The 22,266-nt window shown below is 36.3% G+C and overlaps 2 protein-coding genes across 2 annotated transcripts; both read right to left on the reverse strand.

Moving 5' to 3' along the window:
* Nucleotides 1-6,746: 6,746 nt before the first annotated feature.
* On the reverse strand, nt 6,747-10,774 carry LOC140157596 (cytochrome P450 2U1-like). Its single transcript, XM_072180836.1, has 4 exons — nt 10,648-10,774; nt 9,276-9,484; nt 7,923-8,598; nt 6,747-6,925 (listed from the first exon to the last, which is right to left on the reverse strand). Exons 1-4 carry the CDS (start codon nt 10,772-10,774, stop codon nt 6,747-6,749), a joined length of 1,191 nt encoding a protein of 396 aa, XP_072036937.1.
* A 4,022-nt stretch (nt 10,775-14,796) lies between these two features.
* Nucleotides 14,797-19,067, reverse strand: LOC140157597 (cytochrome P450 2U1-like). Its single transcript, XM_072180837.1, has 4 exons — nt 18,941-19,067; nt 17,951-18,159; nt 16,341-17,016; nt 14,797-14,975 (listed from the first exon to the last, which is right to left on the reverse strand). The coding sequence occupies exons 1-4, from the start codon at nt 19,065-19,067 to the stop codon at nt 14,797-14,799; spliced, it is 1,191 nt and encodes a 396-aa protein (XP_072036938.1).
* Nucleotides 19,068-22,266: the final 3,199 nt, after the last annotated feature.

Below are 22,266 nucleotides of genomic sequence, written 5' to 3' on the forward strand. Positions count from 1 at the left end.
AAAACATGCCTGGCGACTTGTTTCGGGTTTTGTTGGAGTTGGTCACATATAGAATCTTTCTTAAGGGTAGACGAGGTATTGTTGGTCGAAGCAACCTAAAAATCGATTTTCATTATCTAGATCAATATATTATTGAAAATTAACACCTTGATGTTGTGCAAAAGTTCATTCTACAAATCGTATGCTTTGCAAACTTGCTTAATTTATTGTTGTTAATGAGTGATGTACGTTTTACAAAAGTGTTGTTGCTTCAGCCCTCTTTACAACGTAACTCGAGAACCGCAGCACCTATAAAAGTATATCTGTGATATTTTAATTCTTCTACACGCTCGCTATGAATTGAGCAATGCAGTTTTTGCCAAAGCTCACTACCATTCGTAAGATGCTGTGAACTACCAAGTCACAACAGTTTAAAATAATTAATAACCTTAAACCACCACGTTTGTAATCAAGTGTCTTTCCCTTTTCTTATAATGTGACGTGTCATGTCAAAAGCAGACACTTTTGGGCAGGATCATGAATGGAGAAATAGCCAAAACTCTGCCAAGGGGCGATTTTTTCACAATTTGGGTTTGTTGCGAATTTGTAATATTATTAACGTTAAAAATATTGTCTGATAGTTTCAGACCGGAATATAACTGGCATCTTGTATTTTTTGAGACATTTTTTGAAGGGAATTCCTGCCCTCAACATTGTCAATAATATTTTTGAAGGCCGATATCTCAATTTCCAACTTTATAATACCATAACTTATGAACTCAATATTCATGGCTTCGGATTTGTTAAATTTAACGTTATACGTCACACACTGTTTAATTCATGCAAGATTGGTAACCCTTCTCCGATGCAACATCCCTGCTCTCTGATAAAAAAAACCACATGTAATGTAAGCATGGTAGTTCGCATTCATGAATATAATAACGTATTTCACTTTTACAAACCTTACTCATTATGGGAATTGAAATCTGTAACAATTTCGACCCCGGGTTAAGCGGTGAGGGCGCTTTCTTAAATGGCCGCCAGAATCCCATATAATGGCATTTTAAGGGAGTCTTTCGTGATCCTGGCATCCTCTTTTTATGACATTTTTCAGTAGATACGAGGGGCAGTCAGTATGTTTTAAGAGTTGCCTCGTGACGTCATTTGTGGATTGTTTTCATGGAATTTCTCAATGATTACATAAACACTGTACCTTTGTCTTTCATACAAAACATGTAAAAATTATATCATACACATGATTACGTAACAGCATTAGCATAAAATCAATGGTCTAGGGACACTGCCAAATCACGCAAAAAGGCGGGCCTTTTAAATTACAGAAAAAACACGTGTTTACAATGTCCGAGAACAGCAAAAGTACAAGGTGCATATGGCTAGTTTTGGGCAGGAATAAGCACAAGGTCCTCAGTTTGCATTTGGTAAAATATGAGACTTGTCATTAAACTTTGGTGGAAATGGGACGTCTGGAAACTTCAACAACTTTAGGGCTTGAATGGAAGCGAAATTATTCTGCAAAAATGGCGAAAATGAAAAAAAGTTATTACAAATGACATCAATTATCTCCAAAATTAAACATACTAAAATATAATGACTGGTCACGTGTGAGAGCTGGTACTCAGTGCGATGATAACTGGTGCAAATCAAACAACAATCTGCGCATGCGTAGGTGGGATGACCGATACAACATGGTGGAAATGCACGAAAATTGCAAAAAATTCCATGTAAATAGGGCCTAAAATATTACAAAATGCTATGAAAATTGTAATTTAAATATTCATATGAATTTTTATGGATGATCTCAACCTGAAATGAACAGAAAAGTTTTAAAAATTAATTTCTCATTCAAACGATGGTCTCTCTATGTACCACTACTTTTTGTATAAATGTAACAATGGTAGAATAACAGTTATATTTTAATGACGGGTTCAAATATTTTCTAGGGAGACTCCCGTTTAAATGTTTAGAGATTAGTCAACAGAACTGGCAAAAAAATTTAAATTTCCACGTTTGCTCTTTTTGGCAATAGCAAGATTTTTAAAGAAAGAAAAGCCTTGTTTTTGTCAAAAATAAGACATTATTTGATCACGCATTTTAAATAAACTAAAACCTTTCCAGCCCAACAAACATGGTTTAATGAACTGGTAGTTCGTGTTCTATTACTGTTCCAAACGGCAGCATTCTCCATTCTTTAATTCCCGAGAAAATATAGAAAATACAACATGTGTTGTTTGAAAGACAAAGGTACAGTGAAATGTAATCATTGAGAAATGCCATGAAAACGATCCACAAATGACGTCACGAGCCAACTCTTAAAACATACTGACTGCCCCTCGTATCCACTGAAAAAGCTTATTCCCAAAATTTCAGTTGATTCCGATTTTGTGTTTGCGAGTTATGCATGATTATGTGTATTACACTGCTCCATAGACAATGTGTTGTAATTTCGTTCTGGTATACCAGAACGAAATTCAAATTTCACGATATCTTTGCTGAATGAATTATCTACAAGACATAAACATTATGTAGCCAGAGGTTTCCAGTGATATAAAAATCTCAACTTTTTTTTTTGAAAAGTGGGGGATGATGCTGTGGATCACGAAATGCCCTTTTAATAGCATTTTTTTAATTTTTTTATTTGCAAATAATTATGGTGTAATATTGACTTAAGCTTAATGTTGTAAACGAAAAACAATGATAGAGGGCGGCTTCCTTTTAAATGGTCGACAAAATGCCATAAAATCCCATATAATGGCATTTAAATTGCAATTTCAGGTAATTGTTAGATTTTATTTTCAAATTTCATGTATTTGCAAATATGGTGTAATAGCTTGTAATATTGACTCAAACCCACTTTTGTAACTGAAAAGCTGTGATAGAGGGCGCTTTTAAAAAAATGGCTACCGAATTGCCTTTAAATGACTCAAATGTACTACAAAGTAGCTATTTTTAAAATTATTACCATAGCCTTTGTGTAATTTTGCACCTAAAATGATTGACATTTATAGATTTATTGTTTTTCTCAACAAGTCATAGACTGGAAATATGCATTACCTGTCTATACAAAGATCATTTAGATTGTGTATCCCCTCTTTTTATAGCATAAAGCTCTTGTCACTGCCCAGAGACAAACAGATTGAATGAGAAAAACAGATTTTGAATGAGTGGTTCTTGGTGCACTTCATTTATGCCGGGATATGACACCAAAGAAAAAATAATATCATTATTTCATCATCCATTTCAGATTGATTGTCACAATTTCTGCTGCACTGCTTAAGTCCCCTGGTGCATGCAAAATTAAGTTGTTCTATGGGCCTATGGAACAACTTAGGCGATAAGACATCCTCAAACCTGCCGAGTCATTAAAATCTGCAGCAAATTCCTGGACAAATGATTGAATTACAAGAGGATTTAAACAAAATCATTGACAATGAAACTGCTGGTATAATTGTTAGATCCAGAATAAGATGGGCTGAACATGGTGAAAGAAGTACCATATATTTTTGTAATCTTGAAAAACGTACCAATGAAAAGAAAAGTATTTATTTTTTAAAAGATGTAAATGGATCCCCTATTTCAGATCAAAAATACATTATGAATCACCTTCACTGTAGTTAGGTTAACAAAACGACTGAGGTCTAAGACTAATTCGATTAGTGTTGACCTGTAGTCTTATTCCACCAGCCGTCTACACTGCGCATGTACTGATTGACGAATGAGGGCAGCAGTCTAGTTGACCTGACTCCAGTAAAATGTTTTTATGGGTCTTTATATCTCAAAATCTACTCCAAATAATAAGGATAATGTAATTTCATTTTTGGGTATTATGAATATTCATCAACTTTCTAGTAAACAGTTCTAGTGACAACTAAATTGAATATACCAATTTATTACTTAATTGTTCAATCTTTGAGGACCATGAACCTGAATAAAACTCCTGGGTATGATGGGATGCCTGTGGAATTCTACTTTTTTGACAAGGTTTTCATGTCTATCTCTCTGCGTGCTGGTGTAGTGACCCTATTACCTAAAGAGACAAAGATTTTATTAGGAATTATATGCCTATTTCTCTCCTTAACACTGATTATAAACTTATTGCTAAAATCATGGCAAATCGATTTAAATTATTTTTGCATGAAATTATCCATGAAGATTAGTATGGCTTTATTAAGGGGAGAAATATTGGTAATAATATCAGAACAATTATTGATATTATTGATTATTGTGATTAGAACGATATTTCAGGTTCCAGTGTCTTGTTAGATATTGAAAAAACATTTGATAGTGTGGAACATGATTATTTATTTCAAGTTTTGGAGGCATTTGTTAGAAATTATTTTATTCAAGGGGTGAAAACATTTTATTGCAATAGAAAATGTTTCATTTCAAGCAATGGGTTTTTATCTGATGAAATTTTGTTAGAACGTATTTCAGGGTTGTCCGATTATGTGCGTGATTGAAGTGTATTGGTATATGGGAAAATGACAAAATTAATGGCATTGGAGATAAGGGAAAAAAAGGTTAGTCTTTTGGCTGATGACACAACTTGTTTTTTACAAGATTTGGAATCTTTTAGGGATCTTTTTTATACTCTTGATCATTTTGATAAAACTCTCTTGGTGCAAAATAAATATGGTAAAATCTGAGGCTATTCATAAACGACTTGAAAGGGAATTAATCAAATCCATTTAGTGATAAAGTTCTTGTTTGGAAAAATAATTCTTTCAAAACGTTCTTGCAACCTTTGTCTGAGTGTTTCAAAAGCAGTTTTGCACTTCATCCCAAATGAAGTGCACTTCTTTTCTTGTTAAATTGGTGAGGGGTTCTGTACTCTTACACAAATCTGTGATGTATTTTCTGTAGTACCCTTCAAAACCCCAAAATGACCTTGGTAGGTAGGGGATACTCCTTCACAATTTTGACTTTGTCAGGATCTGTCGCAACACCATTTTCACTCACTATATGATCCAAGTATTTCACTTTTTTTCTGACCAAATGAACATTTCTTTGGCTGTAGTTTTAGACCAGCTTGACGAAAACGGTCAAACACTTGTTTTAGATGACATACATGCTTACTGAATTAATGATGACGTCATCAAGATAACATAGAACAAACTGCCAGTTAAGACTTCTCAAAACTTCTTGCATAGCGCGCTGAAACGTAGCCGGAGCGTTATGAAGGCCAAATGGCATTCTTTGAAATTCAAATAGGCCATCTTGTGTCACAAAAGCGGTGAGAGGTTTTGAACTTTCTTCTAAGCCAATTTGCAAATAACCCTAAGCAAGATATAAAGTTAAGAAGTATTTGGGTTTGGCATCGCCTAAGCTATCTACATCACATGTAAAATTGGAAACGTGGAAAAATATCATAAGATCATAAGTATCATAAACATTAAGGAAATTGTAATTCTTGAAAATAGGGGCTGAGTGACTTAAAAAGTGACTATTCGATATCATTCTAAGGGCTTTCTTTTTGAAGTTTGAAAATCTTTTCCAAATATTTTTGACAAGTATTTCCCCATGCTAAGATATCGTAGTTTATGTCAGGAAGTATTAAATTACACCAACACCTCTAGATATATTCTTTGAGATGAAATTTCCAGGTTGGATTCTCATCAATTGTCACTCCAAGAAATTTGGTCTTATTCATCCTTGTCAGGATTACATTATCTAATATAATATTATTGGTAGCATTGTACAATACGCGTGATGTTTTGTGATGTGTACCAAGCACCATATGATTAGTCTTGCTTGCATTCACTGATAGCTTATTAGCCTTAAACCAATTATTAACTTCATTTAATTCATTGTTGATAAGATCGTATTTGGACACAATGTCCTTATGTGAATAGGTTATAGTAGTATCATCGGCAAACAAGACAACTTTTAGAATGGTGGAAGTATTTATGATATCATTAACATACAAAATTATCAATAATGGGCCTGGGATGGAGCCTTGAGGTACTCCAAATATTATATCTTTATATTCAGATTTACAAGAATTTGTAATACACATATTGTTTATGTAAGTAATCTTCAAACCATTTTAAAACGTTTCCTCTAAAACCACTATGTTCCAATTTGTGTAATAAAATATTGTGGTCGATAGTGTCAAAGGCTTTTGACAAGTCTAAGAAAATCCCAACAGTTGTCTCATTGTTTTCAACAGAATTACTAATTTTGTCAATAAATTACAAAATAGCCACATAGGTTGAATGTTTAGATCTACATACCACGCCACAGTTTATGACGGCTTAATGAACAATCAGGCACAATACAAAGCCGCGCTTATAAGGACTGATTAAAGAAAGCAAGCTTCAATATTCAATGCATATAATTGTACACTCCATTGATAACATATGCGGACATGTCACATATAGCTGAAATCGATTGGCGGCCAACGCCCATGATGTCCAGTGCAAAATAACTTAACTCGTCAAATTTTGATATGAATTGCTTACTACATGCCTATAATTAATACACACAATATTGACGCCACCAAAACAAAACTAAAAATGATACGGGAGAGTGATTTCTCACTCGGGGTGAATGACACTATAATTTTGATTAAATAATACATGAAAATAGAAGGACGCGGGATATAAATATATATATCGTCACAACATCTATGTCATTGTTGTTTTATGTTGTTTGTGTTCATAAAATCAGCCATCTTATTTTGTTGAAAATATTTAATAAATCATAGACAGTACTACCATGGCTGTCGAAAGATAAAGATAAAAAAAAGGTCAAATTCTCTTGATAGCCTGCACCTTGTAATCAGATGGGGTATAGGCTCCGCCCATTATTCCCTCCAATGAAAGAATTTCATCTTTAGGTTTCTTGAAGGTAAATTGGTGCAACAGATGCGAGACAAAGATGAACATTTCCTTTTTGGCCAAATTTTCACCGATGCAGGAACGGCGACCTGCAGAGGAAACAACACAACAGAGTATTATAGTGTCTGTAATGCTGTTCTGTCTCTGTGACTTAGCCATTGAAGAGGTTGTTTCCAAAAGTCCAATAGCGGCCTTGTTTCACATATTTCACATATTTCCGGTATTTTTTTTTACTTTTTACATTTTAAAGTTTAAATAACATTTAACGATTGGAACGGATATGTTTGTAACTCTAGCTTATTCTCAACTATTTTCAATATCATTTTGTCCCCTAAAATTATCCAATGCCAAGTTTTAAAATAGCTGCCGTTGGACTTAATACCTTTTGGAACAAAAAACGATTCTTTTATATTTATTGTTTTCTTCTTCGCACGTACGTGGGAGTTGTTTTTTTTTAAACAGCCAAAAAATTGTTATAACTATTATACTGCTCTAATGTTATTAGATTGGCAAGGTTATTGCTACGCTTAGGAATATCTTCAAATAAAAAAATCCACAAAGCAGCTTTTGCACTTAATGCCTTTTGGAACCAAACTCTTTAATTGACTAATTTCTGGTAAGTCCAAATGTTTGCACGGGCAAATAAAAGTATGAAATTATTGGAGTGTACGTAAATAATCTTGTCATTCCCTCACATTGGGTTATTTTGTTCCATTCAGCATCTGAAGCCGCTCAAGGCCTCAGAATGCACCTAACATTCAACATTTTCTCACAGTGGGCCCACATCCCAAAAATGGCCCGCGAGCCGCGACAAGAATAATAATTATGGCAATGCATCTACGATTACTATACGATGGGTGCAGTTGTCAAAGCTTGTTAAGGGGAAGGTACAAAGATGGCAAAAGGACGAACATTTGTATACCGGGCAACAGTTCGTTCAGATGGTCTGGACAGTCCTCCCGCTGACCAGTTCTAAAAATTACTTTACTGAGACATTTCTACTGAAACGCGGATAAATTTGCAATGGAGAGATCGAGCAGGCCTCAATCGTGTACATTTTATTGTTCCTGACGCTTTCAAACTTACCCACACTGAATGGCAATACGTTTTCTGACGGAAAAAAAGTCCCATTCTCGTCAATAAACCTCTCTGGCTTTAATTCCCATGGCTGGTTCCATACTGCTTGATCGTGATCAACTTTGTACATATTGGGCACAACGAGCGATCCTTGCGGAACTGTATATCCCTTTACAGTGGTATCACGTGACGTCATATGTGGTATACCCAATACAACGACGCTGGATATTCGCTGTACTTCGTGTATTGTAGCTTGTGTATAAGGCATCTGACTTCTATCCGAAAGTCGTGGTAGACGGTTTCGGCCAACGACATGGTCAATTTCGTTTTGAACTCGCAACTGGACATCAGGATTTGCAATGAGATACAACAGAATCCATCTAATTGTTGTCGAAGCGGTTTCAGTTCCAGTAACAAATAATTGCACCAAAGTCGAAAGAAGATTAGGATCATTCAGCTCAGAAGATTTTGATGAGCCCTGATTTCGCTGGATTTCATTAAGATACACGTCTACATAATCACGCAAATTATCCGGATCAAATGTCTTCTTGTGATCAGATACTATACCGCCAATAAATTCTTTTTGTTCAATATTAATCTGCAACAATTCGTCATCGATGTTCGGATGGATGTATTCAAAGGCAGGGACAAAGATTTGAAAAAGACCGGAGCCAATCTTTTCAACCTAAATTAAATAACACACAAAATAAGAAATGACACGGATTTAAACACCAGTCAATAATCTGTATCCTGAGGACAAATTACTGCGCATGAGCAGCTATTGTCCAAGTATGTGGTAGCTATTTTATTCCTCAACCACATGACCACATCAGCTATTAAAGTTCTGTATTATTCGGGTATTAAAATACGGGTTCGGGTTATACAATGGAAAAAGAAATGAAATTTTTACTTATACTAAATTCTCCGTTTTTACATTGGTACTTAAAGGTGCATTTCGTGATTCATAACCTCATCCTCCATTTTCACAAACAAATTGAGAATTTTATAACATCTGACTGCATAATATTTGTTGGTGCACAATTTTTCTTGCATATTCATTCTTTTAGCAAAAACACATTATCACATTTGAATTTACGTTCTGTTTAACGGAACGAAATTACAGCATAGTCTATCATAGATGTACATGATCATGCATACCTCGCAAATGAAAAATGAAAATCAACTGAAATTTGGGAATAAACTTTTTTCGTGGATATCTACTCAAACATACTATAATAAGAGTATGCTAGAATCACAAAACACTCCTTTAATAAGTTCTTATACGAATACCTGTCTGTTCACAAGCCTAAGCAATTGATGAAACACAGCGTCAGAGTAATCGAAACGTTTTCCAAAAATCACCGAACAGATCACGTTAGAAGTGGCATTACTCAAGAATAAGGTGGGATCAAACGGCTTTTCGTCGAACTTGTTGAATTCGGCTGCAACGGCCTTAACTTCCTCAGCTATCTGATCTTGGAAAGAAGATTTGCCTATGCCGAAGTTACTTAAAGTTACTGCTGAAAACTTGCGTTGCTGATACCACGCATCACCGTTTGCCGTAGCAATGCCTTAATGCAAAATTGACAAGTAATAATAATCAGTTCAGCAATATTTTCTAATAGAGAAATACATTTTACGAAAGTATTTAATTGCGCTAGTACTATTTAGAGAGCAATTCTTTGTGTCTGTTTGATTCACGGTACATCTTGGAACAAAAATATTATGTTGAAATAGGTTTGATTTAGCTGAATGTGGACCTTCTTAAGCAATTACTGCAGAATTAAAAATATGGTCCAGGGTATAGGACTTTGATTAAAAACAAATTTCAAAACCTTCATAAATTAAAAATCCTTCACAATAGAATTTTTTTTTTGCTGCGACGCGACAGGAACAAAAGTTAAACATTGGTATCTGCTGTTTGTTCAATAGGTTTTAGCCCCGGGGGCGGCTCACTCTCACACAAAAGTGCCTCCCACCCGCGTCCGAACACCTCTGAAATGCACCCTTAATGGCGAATTTTCACATAACCAAATTGCACCCTTAATGGCGAAACACATGCAAAATCCTACCCTAAATGGCGTAGAACATGCAACAACCATACCCTAAATGGCGTCAACTTAAATATCTATATTGATACCCTAAGTGGCGTAAACAGGAAAATTTGATACCCAAGGTGTCTTTTTGATGTTGCAGACATATAGATAGTGAAGAAAACATGCACAAAAGTAACAAGAATCAATTAAAAAGTGGTGATTTTAATCAAATTAGTGCAAACTCACTCAAACAATATTATTACTAACCCTAAACGTCTAAGGATTTGGCTGAAAAGGGACCCCTAAATGGCGATGCCTTCTGAAAAAGTACCCCTTTTTCAAAAAGACGTCGACGCCGCTGTGTGGTGAAAAACATACCCTTTTAGACGTTTTTCTTGGACGCGGGTGCGTAGCAAGTCAAGTACTGCGTGACCCCCCCCCCCCCGGGGGGGGTTTAGCACGAGGCAATTACCTTTAAAGGTACATCTGTGAAATCTAATGGATCCGATGAATTCGGCAAATGGTCGTATTCAATTCACTTCCTTTAAGGGTTTGTGTGCTTAATATGTTTATCAGACGACAGCTATTTAATCAAAATAACATTAATACCTACATTATAAGAAATTCATTTCAAATCGGAAAATAGCTAAACACACATAAAAAATAATGTGTATTCGTTATCAACCTTGCCCACTTACCGTGTCCATTCTTTAGCTTCTTCCTAGTAGAATTTTCTGGTCTAGCTGCTATATCCGGATTGCGGAAAGCTTCTCGAATAGCGTCGTGTGTATTGAGGACTACAACCAAACGGTTTCCTACATACATGCTATACACATTACCGTACTGTCCCGCAAGATATGATAGTAGCTGATTGACTTTGGTGTTTCCAGTCCACCATGCTGTAAAGATCAAATTGGGAAGGGCACCCAAAACGGGCCATGGGGCCCATGGTCCAGGAGGGAGATTGGGTCGGCGTCGGCTCCACAACACAATCATAAGGATGGTCAAAAGGAGGAGAACAGTGGTCGTGCGAACATCAACAAACTGGTGTACAATTACAGTTACATCCATGTTCATTCACCAAAGCATTTGAAGCGATTGAATCTTAAATGTAGAAGGCGCTAGTGTCCAACTTAGTGGGTCAAATTCTCTTGGGCATATGCGATATCTCTGAATCTATTACAAATTTAAGTATGTTGACTTGACAAATATAAAATGCAAAAATAGCCATAACGTATACGTGATATATATTTTGAATTTGATAAAATACAAAATAAGGCAAAATAAAAGTTCGTTTGCTCATTTCATAATAGCTAAATACTTGGTCAATCCACCATACACCTGAGCTGACACCCGTTACTGTATTTAGATCAGAGCTTGCCCGTTACCTGCTACGATTCCAATCACCCCCCTCCCCCAAGGAAAAAAGAACATGCTGACATTTCAGCTCAATTCGAACTTGTAGAGTTGGTGAACAGTGGGAATTTTGTCTGTTTTATTTTTTTTACCCTAAATACCGAAGAGTTTTTTGGCGACTGGGAGGAAAAGAAGGAAGGAATAAATATAGAAAACAAACAAAGAAGTTACTAGTTGTTTGCTCTGGGTGGGATTCGAAACCAAGACCCCTAAGCACTAGATCGCCGACACTTTAGCCACGGGTCTTTCGCTGGCAGGGCCAACAAAAGCGTGCAGTGAAGTTGTTTGTAGTATTTTGTAGTAACTCATGCCTATTAGGGTTAATGAAGGTTGAAAGGCGTTGATTGCATGTGTTTTATCTTCTTGCAATATTTTTAAAAAGATACCGCATTGCAGTACTTGTTTGTATTCAAAAACAACAAATAAAAAACAGACTTGCTAATTGCATTTTCAGACCTGGTACTGCAAACAAATTTGTTTTTGTTTTTGGTTAATAGCAATTGTTAAAAGTGGACTTTAAACCATGGACTTTGTGTGTCTATATTTTATTTATTTAATTTATTTCTTATTTGCCCTTGGGTGACAAATCTGTTATGGTCACCAAAATGACCCAGGCCAAAATCACCTGCTTCGGGTTCACGCAACACCAAACACACAAACACACTGTTTATTACTTAAAACACTTATGACTATTTATTAATTAGTGCAGTATGGCTATCAATCAATCCTTATACAATGTTACAACAATTACTTAATTTACAATAACTCTTTCTTTATGCTATGGTTACTTAGCTAAGCCTGGAGATCTTGGTTGGCTGACTTTCTAATGAGATTCCGTTGATGGTCTCAGTTCTTGATCCAAGATCCGGCAATGTCCGCGATCCTATCTACCACAATCTCAGTCCAAAGTCCTGATGACTATACTTTCACTACCCCAGCTACTCTGCTAGTGTTCTCCAAATGGTCTTCTATGTTGACCTTAAGCTCCTCTCTCGGAGATCTCTTGAGCAAGCTTTCTGCTCCACTTGACAGACAGATAACACTCTATGCTAGTCCAGCAAAATATCACAGTTCGGTGATGGAGATACTTCAGTAAAAACGTAACTGCAACCTGATTTCTCCACGACATCGTAATAGTTCAATCTCTCAATTTTTCTTCGTTTCAAAAATATACTCAAAGTTTGTCCCATACTTGGAACGATTGAACTTTGGAACGATTTTTCATATAATGTGAAATACTATAAGACTCTTGTACAATTTAAATCTTCTATGAAGACACATTTGTTTATTCTGGCATTTTGTGACAATTGATTTATCTCATGTTTACTTTGTTCATTTAAATCACACGCACAAATTGTATTGTGTAGGTATTGTTTGTTATTTGTTTGTCATGTTTAGAGGCTGTGCAATTATTATGAGCCCTGAGAGAGAGTAAAATGGGGGGGTTGGCGAGCCGAAAGGGGGGGCAAGCAATTTCTGGCAACCAGAGAGGGGGGCCACCGACTTTTGGCACACATTCATGGGGCGCCGTTTAAATAAAACGCTCTAAAAAGGCTTGGGAAAACAGTACGGAAAAGCTTATACGACCTACGGCCGGTCTTTACTAGTGTGTCAGAGGGGATATGGCATGGTTTTTCATTTTTTCTTTCTATTGGGTGGAAAATAGGTCGGCTTTGGAGCAAAGCTATATAAGTCCATAAGCAGTGTGGCTTATGGAGTTCTTGCAAGGTAGACCGTTTATGTTTAATCCCTTCAATGTTAACCATAAGAAACAGTAAAATATGGCGAAAACCATGGTAATTAAGTTTTCTACAAACACCTCAGTGACATAATGTTAAACATATTTTTGTTGAAATTTTTACCGTCTGTTGAGATCATTGTGGGTTGTTTAATACTCATTTAATGCACTACTTCAATAAAGTTACAATGACAGTAAACAGAAAATCAAAAAGAAATTACAGTCAATAAAAACAAAATTCTCCCCTTTGCACGGATCCGTCATCTTATTAACAAAACGAGGTTCTCTCAGCAAACGCATGCGTAAACTGTACATTTTTGCTTTGGGTATATAAATTCGAGCAACAAGTGATACGCATTATTATTTTGTAAATTAAATCTAATACTGGAACTAAAATTTGCAACTCACTTTGCCACGTTGCATCCGAAAACTTCGGACTTTGTCAGGCATCTGATTGATGATGGTGTGATGACGTCAGGTGTTGTGACGTCAGACGGCGAGGAATGTCTCGTAACGCCGGGTCCCATGCATGTGACAACTGAAAACGGAGTCCCCCTTTCTTGTTGATGGAGGGCTCCTCCACTCTCTCCCAAATCGATTCTCTGACCCCTCTTTCAAACCACCTCTCCTCTCTATCAAGGATCATCATCAATCATCAATCAGATTCCTGACGAAGTCCGAAGTTTTCGGACGCAACGTAGCAAAGTGAGTTGCAAATTTTAGTTCCAGTCTTAGATTTAATTTACAAAATAATGTTTTGAACTACTGGATAAATAATCTACACCAAGATATGATACGCATTATTTTATTAACCTATTTCATACACGAGAAAAAAATACATGATTTTTGTTATATTTATTACACAATTGTCACTAAAAATGTTGGAAAATACAAGCAAATATAAAGGCAGTACGTAGTACGCGGGGTGCGCACCTGTGCATTATACACAATTAATGCCTGTTTTGCATTATTTCTAACGTTTGCTTTGATTGGTTTGGGAGTTGGCTCATTCCTTTCGATGCAGATTGAAGGTCACTAATGAAAGTGACAACAGTCAAGCTCTCACTGATACGGTATAAGATGGAGTACCATCTGAAGATTCCAATTACTTTCTTGTGTTTGTATCAAAATTTGAATCATATATCTACCAACACAGAAGCACGTTCATGAACGTATGTGTACCGGTATAAATATACCCGGTCTAAGACATGTTCTCTCTGCATTTTAACAAAATTCATAGTCTACTGTACGTATTAGTCTACTGTGCCTATGTATTTTATTCCTGTTTCAAAGTATATAGTTTTCATGTGTCGTGCATATTTGTAATTAATGCTGGGAACCAAGTTATAACTCTGCTGAAGACATTGAAATGCCAGAAAAGATTTGGTAGCATAATTACAAACTTTTGATCAAAATCTTAAAAAATAAAGTATAGTTTAGTCTACCTGCGACGCGTGGTTCTCAATTTGTAAGTATAACGTTTAAAATGTCGCATTTAACCTTAACCTGTGACGTTTTAAAGTTTCTTTACACTTTTAAACTTTACATAAATGAATTGATATCAGTTAGTGAAATATACATATTCAAACCTATTTAGACTTTTTAATGAAGTTAGTCAGACCTATGCTGGTATTGGTTACATCGGACTGACGAATCCTACGTCTTAGAAAAGTAGACTGCGGTATAATCAAGCTCACATTCTCCTGATAGCCTGCACCTTGTAATCAGATGGGACATAGGTTCCACCCATAATGCCCTCCAGTAAGAGTGTCTCATCTTTAGGTTTCTTGAAGGTGAATTGGTGCAACAGATGCGAAACAAAGATGAACAATTCCATTTTGGCCAAATTTTCACCAATGCAAGAACGGCGACCTAAAGAGAAAATGACACATAGAGTGTATAGTTAGTTTGACCACTTGGCGATTTCTGTCTGATCTATCTCCCTGTCACAATGTCATGTCATGTCCACAATGCTGTAAGGGTAAGGGGTAAAGATGACTACAGGAGTATATTTGTATAACGGGAAACCTTTTAGATGTTCTGGACAGCCTCAATCCCGCTGACTTGTTCTAAAAATTACTTACACAAAAAAAGTTTTCAAAACGTTTTAAACAGGTTATATTTTGTGTTTTGTTTTAGAAAAAAAAACGTTTTCATAACATTAAATGTCGGGTTATATAAAGGTCATAAAAATGTTTTAAATATTTTCTATGAAAACACACTGCAACAATATTTTTCATATGTTTTAAAAATGTTATTGTAAAATATTTTTTGCAAACATTTGTGTCAAATATTTTGTCTACGCTTGAATAACATTATGTTAGAATTTGCAGTAAGTTATCAAAAAATGTTTTTAATGTTATGAAAACGTTTTATGCCCTTTATATTATACAAATATATATGCCATGAGAGGTTCTGGTTAAAACTATGGGCCGAGGTGAGATCAATAGTACTATTTTCCTGAGGGGCGCAGCCCCGAAGGAAAATAGTATTAATTGATCTCAACGAGGGACCATAGTTTTAACCAGAACATCGAATAAAGGCAGTATATATTTGTTTTATATACTTCATTAATATGTTCTTTGTTCATTGATTGGTTAAAAGAAAATTATTTGACGTTTCGACTCTCCAGCTTCTATCCTGAGTGAACAGCTCGACCAATTTAAGCACAACCTATATTTTGCCCTTCAAAAAAATCGAATAGGCTAAAATCGGGCTAACCAATTACAGCAGCGCGAAGTCGCGCTATGGCAGTTTCGCGTGCGTGAACTGTTCCGTCGCATCGAATGCACGCACGCGGAAGGCTTGGTCAAAAGTACTATTTACGGCTTGGAGGTACTATTTACGGCCCATCCGGGACATTGAAAATACTATTTACGGCTTAGAGGTACTATTTACGGATAGGAGTACTGATGGTAGAACTATATTTGGTCATGTGATACACTTTTAACCAATCAATGAACAAGAATATATTAATGAAGTATATAAAACCCGACGTTTTCTGGCCACCTTTTCTAACCTTTCGCGAATGCCGAATGATGTCGAAAACGTTTTGTGTTTGCTGGGATTACTACTGAAGAGCGGAAAATTTGCAATATTATATTATTTTGGCTCATATTACCAAAATCCGTTTTGGTATATCGAGTTAGTCTGCCCAGTTAGTCTACTGGGATGTAGTATATTTTGCTCGATTATGTCAATTTTGTTATTCCTGGTGCTTAATCATGACAAACTTACCCACACTGAATGGCATCACATTTTCTGACGGACAAAAATTTCCATTTTCGTCAATAAACCTCTCTGGCATTAATTCCCATGGTTGATTCCATACAGCTGGATCGTGATCAACTTTGAATATATTGGGCACAACGATCGATCCTTGCGGAACCGTATATCCCTTTACAGTGGTATCACGTGACGCCAAATGTGGTACACCTATTATAGGGACGCTGGATATTCGTTGTACTTCGTGTATTGTAGCTTGCGTATAAGGCATCTGACTTCTATCCGAAAGCCGCGGCAGACGGTTTCGGCCAACGACATGGTCAATTTCGTTTTGAACTCGCAACTGGATATCAGGATTTGCAATGAGATACAACAGAATCCATCTCAATGTTGTCGAAGTGGTTTCAGTTCCAGCAACAAATAATTGCACCAAAGTTGCATCAAGATTACGATCATTCAGCTCAGAAGATTTTGGTGAGCCCTGATTTCGCTGGATTTCATTAAGATACACGTCTACATAATCACGCAAATTATCCGGATCAAATGTCTTCTTGTGATCGGATATAATACCGCCAATAAATTCTTTTTGTTCATTATTTATCTGCACCAATTCGTCATCGATGTTCGGTTGGAGGTATTCAAAGGCAGGGATAAAGATTTGAAAAAGACCGGAGCCAATCTTTTCAACCTAAATTGAAAAACACACAAAATAAGAAACGACACTATATTAATATTGTCATTATAAAGTCAAGTACCTTTTTGAATTGAATAAAATGCAACAATCCGTTGAAATTTCCAGTACTATAAGATACGAACAAGTTTTCTTTGTTGAATAAAAAACTCCATCCATCATGGCTAGTTCTTACGATTTTAGTTGGTACTAATCGTCGGTAAAATTTGGGAATAGTGCGGTCCTTAATCCATTTCATTGTGGAGGATTGGCATCGTTAATATAGGGGTCAAAAGGATTTGAAAACAAACAAAAACAATATTTCGACACAAGATTTTGCCTTCAAATGGAACAAACTGGAGGTCTTCCTGCCACAAAACTCGATAAACGTCATGTTCTTTGAAATACAGATCAGCATTTTGCATGTACAAAAATGACACTTCACTGTCCCAAACCCGCATTATAGAGTGTCCTTGAAAGAACATTATCTTCAGAAAACATTGACAATTGATCGCGCCGTTCTTGATGTATAAATATTTGTCAAAAGATATCTCATTTCAAACCGTTAAAGAGATTCAAATATCAATCAATGATCTGTATTCGAAGTACAGATTCTCTATTGTCATAAAGTATGTGACAGCTATTTTATATCTCAACCACATCAGATAGTTCTGTTTGGTTTCCGACAATACAGTTCTTTTTGAATAATTATTTTGTGCTCTTAACTGAGTTGTATTTTTCATTCTTTTTTCATTTTTTATCCATAATATTCTTCACGGGTAAATAAAAAGAGATGACATATTTTATTGATACCAAATTCTCCGTTTTCATATTGGTATTTAATCATGTTATTCATGCTAATAATTTCTCATACAAATACCTGTCTTTTCGCACGCCAAAGCAATCGATGAAACACAGCATCAGAGTAATCGAAACGTTTTCCAAAAATCACCGAACAGATCACGTTAGATATGGCATTAGTCAACAGTATCATGGGATCAAACGGCTTTTCTTCAAACTTGTTGAATTCGGCAGCCATGGTCTTAACTTCATCAGCTATCTGATCTTGGAAGGAAAATTTGCCTATGCCAAAGTTACTGAAAGTTACAGCTGTAAACTTGCGTTGCTGATACCACGGAGCACCGGTTCCCATAATAATGCCTGTTATTCAGAAGATTAATCAGTTTTTTAAATAAAACGAACACACTATCTGTGGTCATCTTGTGACTCCCTACATTTTGGTCATCAAAAACATTTTGACCCCCTATTTTTCTTTCCAATAATGTATGAACCCCCCCGTATGTTTTTTCCCACCCGCTTCCGAAGAAAATAATAGCCCCTAATTGGGGTAGTATACAATACTTAAACGACAATAGTGTCTGCTTGAATGCTGCTACCTCTTGGAACTGGAACATTATATTAACTGAATGTGGATTTTTTTGAACAATTGCTGCAGAATTAAACTAAAAGATATGATCCAGTGCACAGGACTATGATTTCTAAACCTTCACAAATGGTAATTTTCAAACTGTATTAATTGCTGCGACGCAACAGAAATAAATAAAGATTATGGAAATTTACATACTGCTATTTTTTCTTCAGATTTTAGAAAGTACCAATTCTTCTAAAGTTAAGAAAAAGGGACTCAAGTGGATAAAAAGCGTGTTGTGATGTGCCCTTTGACATTTGATCATTTATTTTTGTTTACAAAGCTATTTCATGGGAGATGGAACCCCATTTCAAGTAATTGTGTAAGATGTGGTGTGTAATGACATTTTGGGGAAAATTCATTGCGGATACAATGTATCCTGGCAATTTCCATATTACTCAATTAATACCTTAGAAATTCATTTGAAGTCGGAAATTAACTAAGAAATTCATTTGAAGTCGAAAAATAGTTAAACACAAAAATGTGTATTCGTTATCAACCTTACCCACTTACCGTGTCCATTCTTTAATTTCTTCGCAATATAATTTTCTGGTCTGGCTGCTATATCGGGGTTGCGGAAAGCTTCTCGAATAGCGTCGTGTGTATTGAGGACTACGACCAAACGGTTTCCTACATACATGCTATACACATTACCGTACCGCCCCGCAAGATACGATAGCAGCTGATGTGCTTTGGTGTTTCCAGTCCACCATGCTGTAAAGATCAAATTGGGAAGGGCACCCAAAACGGGCCATGGGGCCCATGGCCCCGGAGGGAGATTGGTTGGGCGTCGGCTCCACAACACAATCATAAGGATGGTCAAAAGGAGGAGAATAGTGGTTGTGCGATCATCAACATACTGCTGTACGATTACAGTGATATCCATTTTGTTCTCCAAAGCATTTCAAACGTTTGAATATTGAATGGAGAAGCTGCTAGTGGCAATTACTCTATTAATAGGTATATGCAATATCTATTAATCTATTGCAAATTTGAGTCTGTTTACTATCCAAATACAAAATACTAAAATAGCTATAAAGTATACGTGATATGGATTTTGATTTTGATAAAATACAAAATAAGACTTGTATAATGTGGCCCAGGTGCTTTGCACTAACTATGAGTGGGGAGAGTAAAATTGGAGAGAGAGGCTAGAACATTTTTTGTATGCCCATGTTGTGGGGGGGACCAATTTTGGCAGGTCGAAAGCGGAGCAAGCAAAGTTTTGTGGCACACAATCAGGGGGGCTCATTTTAGATAAAAACACTCTACAGTCAGTGGCGTAAAGTCATAGGACATGGGTAAATACGTGCCCCCCATCGATTTGAAAATTTAGGAAAATTATCGAAAAATCGTTTGTGCCCTCCTGCATCAGACCCGGTATCCCCCCCCCCCCCATCATGGTCAGTGGGAGTGGTCTAGTTCGTATGCATAATCTGATTGGACAATCGCATGATTTCGGGTCCCACTGCCGTCTATCAGACCGTAGACGACCCCACGTCATCATGAGGCCTGTAGAGGTACGCGTATGTGTCACGTGGTATGCGTAGACTAGTGCGGGATATGCGACCGCGCTAGCAGTACTCGCAACAGAATTCGTGAAGTTGTAAACAAGTTTCGTTCATTTTATAATCAGGGGAGTTTTTATGACGGTAACTTTGTTTTTGCTTAAAAAATAATTTATAATAATTTATTGAAATAATATTTAACTGACTAAGAATGAAAATAAGCGATCGGAATTTTTGTTTTTACTATTCTCTACCTATGATAGACGATAGGTAGGGCCAATATTTTTATCGTATAGTGGATACCGGCGCACTACTCAAAATATTTAACTTGCCTGTCGTCTATCACACGGTAGAGGATAGTAAAAACAAAAATACCTATTGTTTATTCTCTAAATATGAAACACAACCCCAACAAAGCTGATCTCAAATGAGTGGAGAGAATCGAATATCGCAATGAGCAACGTAGAATCACTGCAGAGAATGAAAAACGCGACGTCTGATTTTTCAGATTAACCTTTTTGGGGCGCCCTCTACGGAGGGCGCACCTATAGGCTTGACTTTGTGAAAAGCTTCTAATTTCACTCTTACTAGATTTACTCCGCAATTATTTTGCTAAAATTATGCCCTTGCTCAGAAATAAAACCACAATATGCTTGGATTTTATTTTATTATTGTTTTCTGTTATGCACAGGATAAAATGGTGTGCGTATATTCTTTGTTTAAAAGACAAAATTAATGGATTTGTAAAAACACCAAATAATCCGCGACCTTTGTATGGTCAGGTATGGTTTAAACCAGTTTACCGCCTCTTAGAACCCGTTAGACGGTGACATTTGGCCATTCTAATTATGTATGTTTTGAACATGTTTGCACGTGAACTAGTTGTTTACAGTGTGAAGAATCTACAACATGCTCATCTATCAGGGCACAGTTCTTTAACCCCAATACATTTGTGCATTCATTGAATGACCTTTGAAAATGTGAATACAAAAACTCATACTCTGCAACTTAAGGTCAAATTTTGCACTATGATTGTTTAATTGAGGTTATTGATAATATGCCACTGGAATGAGGCCATTGTGGTCCATAGTGACCTTTGTACAGCTAATCCTTAAACCAAACAAAACAACTACTGACCAATCATGAAATCACTAATTGGTTTATGTGCTTGACTGCTAACTCATTGTGACCTAACTTTGTGGTGACTATCTGTGATAAAAAAACATTAATTAGCGAAGTTCAATTCTGGCCCGAATTCTGGTCAGCAGAGAAAGGAATAAATTCGGAAGACATGACTGTGTTGAAGGTCAGAAGTGTATTTGCAACCAGAGTTGCCAACCCCGCGATATGGTAGCCCAATTAGGCGACTTTTGACTCGTGGTTCACCGTTGTTCACTCGGGTCGGTGTCGGGCAGTTTAAAGCAATAATGTACGATTTAGGCCTACATCATTTTGTTAGTGTTTACCCAAAATGCTGAATGAAATAATATTTATTGTAATATGCCTAACTGCTGAGAAGGGTTGCTAGCAAGGTAAATTGAAAGAAACCGCAATGGCTATTTTGTCCGTTTAAAATAGAGTTCTATGGCCGACTTAAAGTCATAATTATGACGTAATTTTGTTATTTATTAATTAATTTTTAGCATAATTAATATCATAAAAATGGGCTGTGCCCGTTTCATGAAGAATTAGGATCGATCTTACCCTTGATTTAACAGGCCTGTCAATTTCTTGGAATTGTTTGATACGAAAGGAGGGTATGATTTTTTTGTATTAGTTTAAGTATTTCCTAGCCTCTCTTAGCCACAGGGTTGGCTACAAAAGACACAGAGTATACCTTAGGATAAACTGGCATGAGTGCGCCGACCCCAGGTTTTCAACATTTCAGGATTGTTTCTGGACGGAGGTCGGGTGAAAAACGAAATTACGTTTACATGACTTTCTTGAAATTCGTCGTGTGACAAGAATGCGTGTATAAATGACTAGGGGGGAAGCTTACTTATTTGTGTCTTCTATACTATCCATCATATACCCTAGGCCCTGCATAACGAAATTCAACAATATTCAATATCCAAAGCAATATCCTCACTACAATAGGCCCCCAAAACAGAACTCCCACCCCACATAATCGCAAATTGACACGAAAGCTTCATTCCATGAAGCATTTCTTTCGTATTTGATCATCTTCTACTCTTCCCTAAAAAATCATTATAATACCAAATCTAATCACCATGGAATTCACCATATCCCGTCCAGCTCACATTGGGCGCCCCATTCCTTTTTTAAAGGAATTTTTATTAACCTTAAATGTTACAATATTATAGTCCGACG

Source organism: Amphiura filiformis, chromosome 7, assembly GCF_039555335.1.
Source record: "Amphiura filiformis chromosome 7, Afil_fr2py, whole genome shotgun sequence".
NCBI lineage: Eukaryota > Metazoa > Echinodermata > Ophiuroidea > Amphilepidida > Amphiuridae > Amphiura > Amphiura filiformis.

Excerpts from the sequence above, each read along its gene's own strand:
- LOC140157596 (XM_072180836.1), bottom strand. The coding sequence starts at position 10,774 with ATGTATGTAGGAAACCGTTTGGTTGTAGTCCTCAATACACACGACGCT. Across the intron at positions 9,485-10,647 it reads GAAGCTAAAGAATGGACACG|GCATTGCTACGGCAAACGGT; the intron begins GTAAGTGGGCAA and ends TTTTGCATTAAG. Across the intron at positions 6,926-7,922 it reads CGTATTGCCATTCAGTGTGG|GTCGCCGTTCCTGCATCGGT; the intron begins GTAAGTTTGAAA and ends TTTCCTCTGCAG.
- LOC140157597 (XM_072180837.1), bottom strand. The coding sequence starts at position 19,067 with ATGTATGTAGGAAACCGTTTGGTCGTAGTCCTCAATACACACGACGCT. Across the intron at positions 18,160-18,940 it reads GAAATTAAAGAATGGACACG|GCATTATTATGGGAACCGGT; the intron begins GTAAGTGGGTAA and ends TCTGAATAACAG. Across the intron at positions 14,976-16,340 it reads TGTGATGCCATTCAGTGTGG|GTCGCCGTTCTTGCATTGGT; the intron begins GTAAGTTTGTCA and ends TTTTCTCTTTAG.